This window comes from Gymnoscopelus microlampas (genome assembly GCF_963454915.1).
Source record: "Gymnoscopelus microlampas genome assembly, chromosome: 4".
In the NCBI taxonomy this organism is placed as follows: domain Eukaryota; kingdom Metazoa; phylum Chordata; class Actinopteri; order Myctophiformes; family Myctophidae; genus Gymnoscopelus; species Gymnoscopelus microlampas.
In genome coordinates this window covers 56,931,567-56,943,338 of record NC_139941.1, presented here as the reverse complement: position 1 = coordinate 56,943,338, position 11,772 = coordinate 56,931,567, and the positions used below count along the sequence as shown (strand labels likewise).

Below are 11,772 nucleotides of genomic sequence, written 5' to 3'. Positions count from 1 at the left end.
GATTGATGTTTAATGAACATGAACAGCATTTTACCAGCGACGCTGAAAACACACACACACACACACACACACACACACACACACACACACACACACACACACACACACACACACACACACACACACACACACACACACACACACACACACAGAGTGTGTTGTGTCATTTAAGCCCATATGATCAGGGCCCTTCTGGTAGTTCTAGAGTCAGATTTACTCTACCTAACAACAGTAGTAGGAGCTAAATGTGTTATTTTTATTATTAGTAGTATTGTGCACTGGGTTAGATAATTAGTTAGGGAAAGTTAGCCTAATGTCTGACCAATCTGTAAAATAAATTCTTACCACTAGCTTTCTTCACAAACATGTTCATAAAGGTGTCTACAAACACCTCTCAATTTGTTCCAACCCAACTCCCTTGGGATACTTTGTGGGAGCCAATCAAAGTCGGGGTACCCGGAGGGCCTGGAAAAAAACCTGGAACAATTCAAATTGGCCAAAATGAACTTGTGGGATGTCTAATTATAGGTTTTCAGGGGTCCTGAATCCATTCCAACCCTTAGTTTTTAGTAAAAAATTACTCTTGGCCATACACGTGACCACACATACTTTTCAGGCGCCTATCCATCACATTGTGGTGGCTGTAATAGTCATCTACCTGGGCCCTCTCAGACCCCCACCTTTCAAGCAATGCATTCTGGGATAGGTGTTAAAATGTCACAGATCACAGAAGTTAACCTTTCAGGTTCTGTTTATTCAGCTCTCTGTATCTCTGCTACACATCACTCTATAAGCCATATCTCCTAAACTGGTGGGTCAAACTGTACAACCAACATGTCAATGTGTAGTTATGATTCCTGCTTTCATATGACATGACAACATGTCAATGTGTAGTTATGATTCCTTTCATATGACATGACAACATGTCAATGTGTAGTTATGATTCCTGCTTTCATATGACATGAGAAAACAAAAATGAAAACATTAACAATAACAGGCTCTGTGTCGTGGTGGGTCACATGTGTATACTAAAGTGAGTTGTGTACAGTGGTGAAAGTGGGCCGGAACGGTCCGGAACGGCGTTCCGCTAAAAGATTCGGTCCCGGAACGCCGTTCCGTTAAGAAAAAGTCAAAGGCAGCTGTAAATGCTGAAAATCCCATATTAAATAACCTGCCACAGACATGCGCGCGCTTGTGTCGGTTCCGGCAAGAACTGTCAGCCACTTTCACCTGGTTGTGTATAAAGTGCAGTATTGCTTTCAAGTAGTACAGGATGCGTTGTCATATAAAGTGCATGATTATAGATGTTCACAAGCAGTGGTGGAAAGTAACTAAATACCAACACGGTCTCACTCCGAAAACGTAGCCGGTTGCCTTTTTGTCAGAACCCCGCGACGGAGCCGAATGCCGTCGCTGGACGCCAGCGACGTAATTATGTGCCTTCCACGGTCACTCATAGACATTCATTGAGGTCCAAAGACGGCACATTGTGCCTTCCACGGTCACTCATAGACATTCATTGAGGTCCAAAGACGACACATTGCGCCGTCACAGGCGGGCCATTGATAATGCATTGGCATTTCAAAACGTGCGCTAAGAAGCTTGTTTGAAATGCACCAGACCACACGCCACCACCCACAAAAACCTGTAAATATTCTGAGTATTTACATACTAGTTTGGTAATTTTTCGATGAGTATTTGTTGAGAACGACACTTTTATTTAACTTTTGTATACCCGTGACGTCACGTCACTTTACTTCCGTATGACTTGATTGACAGTAGTAAAGATCCGATCAAAACTATTTATTTTAATCTAATAGATCTATATAAATGATCTGCTTGTCCACTAATCAATTATTCTGGCACTTAAATGCCTAATGTATGAACAATTCTAGCAATAAATAATTATTTGTAATTTCTTGATTCCTAGCACTCATAAAATCCCGCCTACTGCATCCGGATGTTCACCACGTCCACATACATGAAAACAAACATAACGTTTCCGTATCCGTTCTGAACCGGAAATGTGGTTATAGGCACATTTCACGTTCTGTAAAGGTTCTGGCCTTCTTTTAAAGCTTTTTGAAACAAATAACAGCAGTCTTTTGCAGTCGCTTAGGAACAAATAGCAGCATTTATTTTTTCTCAAAACGATTTCATGTTTTTTGTAACATTTAGGACGTAAACAATCATATTGAGGGGCAGTTGTGCAGCAAAAACGTCATTACCAGCGTTGCCAGATTCTGTGAGAGAAACAAGCAACCACTGGTCTAGGAAAACAAGCCCAAAAGAAGCAACTATGGGCCACATGACTCATGAGCACTTCAAACATATACGTCAGCTGCTTGAAAATACCAGATCTACAAGCTCACAACGTGTCGTGATGCGACGCGTTGTGAGCTTGTAGATCTGCTATTTTCAAATTCATTTTTTGGGGAAATTATAATAAGCATACCTGGCAACACTGGTATGCATATGTGCGTCTATGCCTCCCATGATGCATTGCATTGTTTTTCAACTACATCGCGGTAAGTGAAGTCTTGTTACTTTTTCATTTATTTAATAGAAATACATGTTAAATCTGCACCCCCACCACCACTAAATCATAGAACCACAACACAGGGTTGTTGCTAACATGTTAGGGTGTGTACAGTAGCAAGTTGGTCGGTCTGTATAAGTTTAAAACTGTTTTACAGTGGACATATCCCTAAGCTAACAAGCCATAACAAACAAACACAACAACATGAGCTCGGCTATTTGTGTGTGTCCCTCTTCATTTGTGTGTAGTTATGTATTCTATATGCCATGTTTGTTTGCACAACACTAAAGGCAAAACGAAATGTAATCATTGTTTGTGTTCCCCATTCTGAGTGTACAAATGGATGTTTTATTATGAATAGAATACAAAAGGATCCTATTGAGCCATAGTGCTTTCTTGTGGTTTAAATCCTATAGAACTTTACTGTCCTGTACTGCTAATAAAGTATTAAATCAATTAATCAATCAGTACTAGTAGTACAGTCAAATGTTATGCTAAAATATGAACACAATAAGCCCCAGGGGCTTGTTTACATTTTGGTCCATTGTACTCAATTGAACAGTCATATTATATATACCATACAGAGGTGCAATGCAAAACATGTTGGGATAAAGGTCAGTTGAATAAGAGAAGATGGGTGGGGGCGGGGGGCAGAGGATTCAACTATAAAGCTGGTACCAGGAGTTAAATAAAGATTTTTTAAAACAGGAACTATTTAATCACTTAATTTAAATGTATTATGATGTTAATGTTGTTGTTGTTTGGATATTCGAAAGTAGCTGATCAAAAAGCTCACAAAGCATTGCGATGTGACGTGTTGTGAGCTTATGGATCTATTTCTTAAAACTGATATGTTACATATTAATTTGGGGCGCTTCACATGAAAAGCCAGAACCAGAACCACTGCCATAGTCCATATTCACACGGCGGCCATTTTGGAATTTAACATTGCGTTGCTGTGGCAACTGGGGTGGCATTTCATTGGCAATATGGCCGCTGTGTGGATATGGTCTATAAGGGTCTATTCCAGGGGTCTTCAACAGGGGGTCCTTAGAGCTACTATAGGGGGTCCGCCAAATCTTTGTGTGATAGGATTTTTTTTTTTACATTAACCACTTGAACCCTATAATTCCTTTTCTGAGGGGAACATTAGCCGAAAATAGCAGATCTACAAGCTCTCAACGCCTCGCGCTTGAGAGCTTGTAGATCGGCTATTTTTTGGCAAAGAGGCTATATGTATAGAGGGGGAAAAAGCAGACAAAGTAAACCAAAAAAGTTTAATCTGAAACACAATTTTATACAATATAGAGGGGGTCCCTGCTTCATCTCTCTCTCAGCTAGGGGGTCCTTGGCCTGAAAACGTTGAAGACCCCTGTTCTATTCGGTTCTGTACACTCTCAGAGTTTATCTCAGGATTTCAGTGTATGCAGCTATTAAAGGTATCGTGATGTGTTTTTGGGCAAGTATAAGATTCTGTATATCTGGTTTAGGGCTGTTTCTCCTTTTGTTCATTGTAATTCTGAATATGTTGCTTTCTCTTACAGATCCTTCCAACCAAACTCTCCTAAACAAACAAACAAACAAACAACCCAAAAGGCACTTTTAAGAGCCACTCTCTCTCTCTCTCGCACTCTCTCTCTCCCCCCCCCCCCCTGTCTTATCATTGTCTTTGTCTGTTATTTGTTGTTACCCGTCACCATGAGTGATCCAAAAGCCATGGTTACGGAACTTGAAAGGTGTTTAAATGCCGCAAAATGTGGCCAGAAGTCTAAATGCCTTGATTCCTCCAGAGTCACAATGGAGAGCACCACCAACTCCAGCGAAGAAGGCAAAGGCACCTGGACCAACCGTAAGGTGGAAAAAGAGAGACAGCAATAGAAATGTCATCCCTGCCAGGATCAACCAGAAATCAGGGTCAGTATTGTTATACCATTAACTCATTTAGACCTGAGGCCGATTATAAAATCCACTTTAAAATTTCAAAAGCTTTTGCGATCCACCCATCTGACCACTTAACCCGGCAGCCTATCTCAGCTGCCATGTTCAGTGGTCATATGGGTGGATCGCGTACATTTTCAGACCATGTGAAGTGTCCACTTGACTTTGGGCAAGACACTGAACCCCTAACTGCTCCTGATGAGCAGATTGGTGCCTTGCTTTGCCGTCTGTGTTGATGTGTGTGAATGTAATAAACATTGAAAATCACTGTGGATATAACAACATTTACCTTGATAAGGCTTCCTTTAAAAAAAGATGTCCTGAGTGCCTTGCCAATGGACAGCTAGACATTTTTTTAAATCAACCTACAGCAATCATTCCTATTTGATTGCATATTCATAGGCGACTGAACTGTCCACGTTATGGTTAGGGAAAAGTCTAATAGTCCTCATGATAATAACCAGGCTGACACTAGTGTTACAGCAAATAGGATAGTGTAGTTATATAGTTAGTTATAGTTTTTACAATTCATGCATTTAGCAGATGCTCTTAATCCAGAGCGACGTGACATTTTTGGCTGGTTGAAGACCAATCATGCTGCGGCATTCTAGACAATTTGGAAAGGCTTAAGTGCACATGCCAGGCCAGTGAGTAAATGTTGAGGAGAGAGTAAATGTTGATGACAGTGTTTTTTTTTTCCTGTTGTAGCTGGTCCAAGTCGGAAGGCTCATCCAGGTGGTTGCGGTCAGAAACCTGTTCCTCCCAACGATTTTCCTGACACTAATGCTGAGGTCTCCTTTGCTCCAAATGCCGTTGGTGTGTATTTCATTAGTGCAAAGCAATATGTTCATGATATATTCTAATAATCTGTCAATGAGTTTGAATGTTAATTATATGTTTGTATTGCACATTTACCAGAATAAATGTGCAACTAACCTTTTCACAGCCATTATTATACTTTTTATATTGTAAATGTAAAACATAACCTAATGTTGTTTTTCAATATCCCATACTATCTTAACAGAGCGTTTCATACAAGAGCTCCAGCACTCCCTGAGCGTTGCATCGGCTGACATCGAGGAAGCACCAACCCCAGCTCCTCTCCAGGCTTCCTCCGACTGGAGTACGCGGAACCACTCTCTTTTAGAGAGATGGCGGGCAGAGAGACCCTGGCTGATTAACCGCGTTGCAGCGAGGGCACATGTAGGCATACACATGTGCCAACAGTGTGCCATCAGTCCAGCTGCTGTCTGCTGTCATGGCTGTGAACCACGGCCATTCCTGTGTGCCGAATGTGACATCAAAACGCACACAGACACTAGAAACGTGATGCACAACAGGGATGCCATGAATGCAGGGTTCTTCCAGCCTTTGCCTCCAACCACCTGCATTGTAGATGAGGCTCATTGCCGTTGTGGTAAGTTCTTGTTTGTGAGTACACCATATCATATCCTCTCTGACTCATTAATCTCATTACTTTGACCACTAAACAATGCATTTTTTTGTCCTGTCTTACGGTCATGGAATCTTTTTAACCTTTCTCACTCTTCTTTCAGTCTCTTCAAGTGGTTCCAGCAATCGTAATGTTCTATTTCCTATTGGACACAAATGATCTTTTTCAGAGTGCTTTGTACCTGTGCGGATACCTGCAAATATCTGTGGTTGTGCATCGGAGGCATTGAGGGTCAACCCAGGAAAGGCTGTTGCTGTGATCACAATGGATGGTAAGGATTTTTTTTTTTTTTTTAAAGCATCTTAAAAATATATTTTTACTTGGTATTTTTACTTACCCACAAGGCTTGTCATAGGTGTATTTATGAAATCAAACGTATGCCTATTGACTAATTTATGCCATGCTAGGTTTTACATTACAGTGTGCGTGTCTTTGATTTTCTAGGGCGATATGATCTCAGCATGCCTGACCTGAGTTGCGAGTCATGCCAAGCCACTTGGACTGCTGGAGTGGACGATCTCATTTGCAGTAACTGCTGGCCTGCTACACTTAATTTCGCAACAGTTTATGCCACAGATATATTTTTCTCATTTGAGAAAATGAAGATGGCTGCACCAGGACTGTCCTGCCAGGCATTTTTAAGAATGCTTGATCAGCGAACTGTTCACTTTGGCCGTGTGAGTATTTAATTTAGTTAGCCAACAGTATATATTTTTTCTTTTTGTCATGTGCATTGAATTTGTTTCTTATTTATTGCCTGCCCATTATAAACTGTTGATATCCTTATTTTGAAATAGACAGGGAAGATCTCAACAGATGCCTTCCAGAAGAGCTACTTTCAGTGGGAAGTTGTACAGTTTGAGCCACATCGCTGTCTCGCCAATATCAGAAGGTAATGATATCAGTGATGTTCTTTAAGATTTTTAATATTACATGTGGCAGTATTTTACGTGTATGAGACAACATTTGTTTTCTTGTCTTTGATTCTTTGTCATTGTAGGCCGTTAAAGGTCTTCAAAGCCAACAGCAGAACCTGGAATCCCTAAAGGTGGAATTAGCAGTGTCAGAGAGCCAGTTGGAGGATTGGGTGAAGGAGTGGGCAGAAGGTGAGGAATTGATTATTGTTAATGCACATATTATTTGCTCACAGCTTTAAAAGTTATAAGTCAAAACTTAAAATCGAACGGGTAACCAGTGAAGACAGCTAAGATGGGGGTGATATGGTCACGTTACCTGGAGTTCACTGACATTGGGTTCCTAATCCTTGTGTCTTATACTGTGGTTTTGTACCCACCTATTTCCTCTCTTCTGCAGCACCAACAACTACTGCTGATGAGCCTGATGCCTTGGCCAATAGGATAGAGATGCTGGTGCTTGGGCTCAAAAGGAGGTCTCAGCGTCTGCATAAAGACACTGACGGAACAAAAGCTCGTGCCAGGATCCTTCGACAGATGAGGAAGGAGAAGGAGATCCTAGCTTCTGTTGTAGAACAGTACAACAGGTTGGTTCCTAGCGCAAAACACCTGAGCATGGAAACCATCCTATCTGTTGATACAGCATGGCCATGGCAGCTTCATCACAGTGGTATGTACACTAGTCTGTTGACTGCTTCCAACAAATCTGACCCATAATTCCACATAATATACACACTTGCTTGTTGAGTTTGGGAGAGGCAACTTTGAGTGGTGTGTTTACAAGTGTCTAAGTGGCTAACACTGCTCATTTTCCCTGTGAATCTTTGTCATAAATGCATTCCAGATTCTGTCGATCTCAGAACAAAGAGACGGGCGTTATGACGTCATCATGGCAGGAAGGCGACTCACAGAGGAGAAGAAAATCCTGGTGACTGAGATGGAACATCACTGGAAAAGTCTTTCAGCGTATGACCATGACCTGAAGGAGCTGTCGTGCAGTTTTTCTTCTGGGCCAATGAGTATGTATTTGCAATAGATTATTTTTGTAACAACTGCTATGCATTCCATGTCTATAATTCATTATAAACATACTTCTAATATATTCTAATCTGCGTATAACACTGTATAATTATAATAATAAACACCCACAAAATAATCTTAATGCATTTTAACAGTTATCATAACACAAATAGCATTTCATGATGACTTGGGGCTGATGCATATTCCACTTTTAGAGCCGAGTTTAAATCGGTTCGTTTCGGGTGTCACAACATCTCGGCAGCACCCTTCGAACCTCTGAATGACGTCGTTTGGACAGAGCCAAACCGATTTTAACTCTGCTCTAAAAGTGGAGTACGCATCGGCCCTTATAAGGTGACTTAAGGTCAAGTATTATAGGTCTCTATGATCTTGCATAGACAGTTATGACAGTATAATGGATTTTAACAAATATTATAATGCATTATAAGCGTGATTATAAAGCATTACTACTATGAGAATTAAGATGGGATTCTTAGGAAGTGTCATCATACAATGGTTTATGATTGCAGTTATGATTGCTTATAACTGTAACTATAGTTTTATAAGCTTACTCCAATTAATTTTACATGGCCTTATACGTCATTATACAAATCTCTAATGTGTTATTGTTATTGTTATAAGGCATTATTCATGAGTGCTATACTTACAACTGTATAAGTATGTTTATAACACATTATAGGCATGGGATGCATAGCAAGTGTTACAATATTTCATGAATATAATACATACCACTGATGACTGTTACTAACACAGGTTTTGTCTTGTGTTCTACCCCAAGGCTCACCGTGGAAACTAAGTTTCGAGGGTCTGAAAGGACTGCAGTGCATAATCCTCCGTAAGCAGTGGGAAAACCGAAAAGGGATGATGCTGGCATGGGAACATTACATGCAAGTTGATGAACTGATGCAGAGAACGTCACCTTTTTGGACAACACAGATGATGCTGATGATGATGACAGTGACTCAGACATGTCTGAGGACGAATTGGAATAGGCAACCATTGCAGACCATTTCATTTGGCTCTCCTCTGGTCATGTCTATCTCGCTCTCTCTCAACCACTCCTACCTACAGGCCTTTTTTTACAGCCACACTGGACCACTTTGATGGACTACTTTCCCAATGTTGGATTACCACGATTTGTGTGGATTGTTCCCCTTTGCGGACTACTAAACTGCCCCTGGCAGGTAAATAAAACTTTCTGTCAGGTGGAGTTTGCTTTCAGGTTGCCCGACTGGGGACAGCAGGGCTGTGTTGTGTCAGATGGAGCATGGGGTAGGAGAAGGAGAGAGGAGGCCATTGACTCTGGCCCTCAGCAAGGAACACAATCCAACCATTTATGAAGAACGTATGAGGATGCAGAGAGCACGTCCCCTCTCCGCTGTTTGAGAGCGGACGCCAACGGAATCATCACAATATCTGCCTAAACACCTGAACGTGGCCAGAGCACTCTTTCTTCTGGTCTGTGGAATGTAAAATAAGAGCACTGTTTGCCTATAATGTGCTGTTCTCACTGTTGATACACTTAAAAATATAAAATGGCAAGTGTGAACCCATAGTCATAGCTATGTATGTATTTTGCTTAAAGATTGAGGTATGACATTTGTTATCGCACAGCCCCAGAAAGTAAAAAATTAACGGTAATCAAAATGTTACGTATCATTCCATAATGACCTTTGGGAAAGTAGAACATGACCTGTCCTTGCCCGACAGGCAAATGCCTCTGACACCTTAGTGTCAACCCCTGAAATAAGATATATATTTCAAGAGCATGATATCATAGTAAACATCCATCTAAACCAGTGATATAGACGGATTTCCGCGCGACGTCATCACAGAGCAGAATGCGCAATCTGCGCATGCCTGGGGGAAAGGCGCGTTCGAAAATACAGCCCTGAGCGGCAGTGAGCGCACTGGCCAATACAAACTAATAGGCGAGTGTGCTCCGGTGCGTAATTTCCAAACGCACCCATAGGCTTACCCCCTCCTCTGCGCGGTCATATCCTCTCAATGTTTACAAACATGAAACCCGTCTATAGAACTGGAGTCCTGTGGGCCAAATGTGTAGTTTTCTTGTGGCCCTGGAACACATTCCATATACCCAAAATATATTTTGGATGGTTGGTTGTACAGGATGACAACGTTTTTTTGCTTTCCGTAACCGTTAACCAAAACTTGTTACATCAGCTTGTTGCATGCTGACCACTGACCAGTGTTTTGTGCTATAGTACAAACGTATGTCGATTGCACAGTGTGTGCTGCAGGTAGGCCACTATATGACCATAATGGACATGGTTACATCCTGACTGCTTCATACATTTACGCATTTGATGTTTGAGAGGATAATGTCTGTGCCAGACCTTTTTAGTGCACAGGCTTAGAATTTGAGAAAATGGGAAGTATGCATTTGAATGTGTTCTGTGTGCGGGTCCCTTTGTGTCTTTGTGAGAACAGTAGCGGGGGCAGGTGAAATGCTTCTGAAGTGTTTGTATGTTTGTATGAATGGGTGAAGTGGTCCCCTTTCCTGTTAATACTTTTAACAGTACAGGCAGTACAGTACGTTTATGCTAATGTAATGACAAAAAAATAAAATAAAAAGGCCCAGGGGCTTCTTTTCCATTGTGCGAATGTGATCTGTGTTTTGCAGGGTACATGTTTGTATATATTGTATACTGTTTATTATTGATGGTACTTCTGGACCATATGAAGGTGTGATTCACACGGAAATGCTGTCTGATTTATAGTTCTCTGCACCTTAATAAAAGGCAGTTAAACCTTCCTTATTCCATTATTGTTATTCCATTGCCTCCTCCTTATATTGGTCCTTCTGGAATGTATTCATCTCTATTGCTGTATCTGACAGTCCTTGTTGTGTATCTGTCATCTTGTAACTGCTGGCTGACTGTGCTGCCTCTGGGCAACTGACGTAATGATGTAACTGATGTAATGTGCCAATAACACTGATTCTGATTAAAAGATAGTTAAAGCTACTTATAGAACACCAGGAAATGCCTTCGTGTATTGTTTGTATTCTATGCAAGTAATACATTTTTCAGTAAATTTCCGTTGAATGTTCTTATGAAGCATTTTGTTCACAGAACATTTTTGTTCATACAAAACCGCAAATCATGCTTTCATTCCCACTAGCTGAAGGACAAAATGTGTGGACATTCAAGGTGGAGAGTTGGGACATTTCTGGAGCACAATAAACATATTTTATGTGAATCATTGTAGACCAGCCTATTACCACATGATGCCAAAATATTACATTTAAAGGTGATTACTGGCTTTAGCTGGCAGTGGGAATATACTACAACAATACATTCCATGAATCTGTAATAGTACAGTGTAATAGTATAGTAGCACTCATAAGCAGATTATAATGCACTATAACTATGCTTATAAGACAGGGGTCTTATAAAGGGGCCCGGGACCCCTAGTGTGTCCTCAGAGTTACTCCAGGGGGTCCGGCAAATCTTTGTGATAGGATCTTTTTTTTTTACATTAATAACCTGAACCCTAGCATCTCTATTCTTATGAACATTAGCTGAAAATAGCAGATCTACATGATCACAACGCCTCACGCTGCAAGGCGTTGTGAGCTTGTAGATCGGCTATTTTCGGCAAAGTGGTTTGGTGTCGAGGGCAAAAGAAGCAAATCAAGTACCAAGTATTGAATGTTTAAGTGGTTAAATGTATGAAATGAACCAAAAATATTAATTTACACAGCACTGATGATAGTCAATGAAGCTGTCTATGAAATCTATGAAAACGTTTAATCTGCAACACAATTGTATGCAATGTATGGAGGTCCCTGCTTCATCTCTCTCTCAGCTAGGGGGTCCTTGGGATGAAAACGTTGAAGACCCCTGTTATAAGACATTATGCAT

General features: G+C 41.0%; 2 protein-coding genes and 1 long non-coding RNA gene across 3 annotated transcripts in view; all 3 read left to right on the top strand.

Moving 5' to 3' along the window:
• LOC311044503 (uncharacterized protein) overlaps window positions 1-11,772 on the top strand; it is a 253,501-nt gene that overhangs the window by 35,385 nt on the left and 206,344 nt on the right. The window lies entirely within an intron of this gene.
• Window positions 4,325-5,668, top strand: LOC311043787. The gene is made up of 3 exons (XR_014600646.1): window positions 4,325-4,453; window positions 5,186-5,293; window positions 5,502-5,668. It is a non-coding gene; the product is annotated as an uncharacterized lncRNA (long non-coding RNA).
• Window positions 5,702-10,607, top strand: LOC311044337 (uncharacterized protein). The gene is made up of 8 exons (XM_084055837.1): window positions 5,702-5,894; window positions 6,100-6,201; window positions 6,375-6,607; window positions 6,728-6,822; window positions 6,931-7,036; window positions 7,245-7,514; window positions 7,689-7,863; window positions 8,664-10,607. The coding sequence occupies exons 1-5, from the start codon at window positions 5,807-5,809 to the stop codon at window positions 6,974-6,976; spliced, it is 564 nt and encodes a 187-aa protein (XP_083911963.1). The 5' UTR covers window positions 5,702-5,806; the 3' UTR covers window positions 6,977-7,036; window positions 7,245-7,514; window positions 7,689-7,863; window positions 8,664-10,607.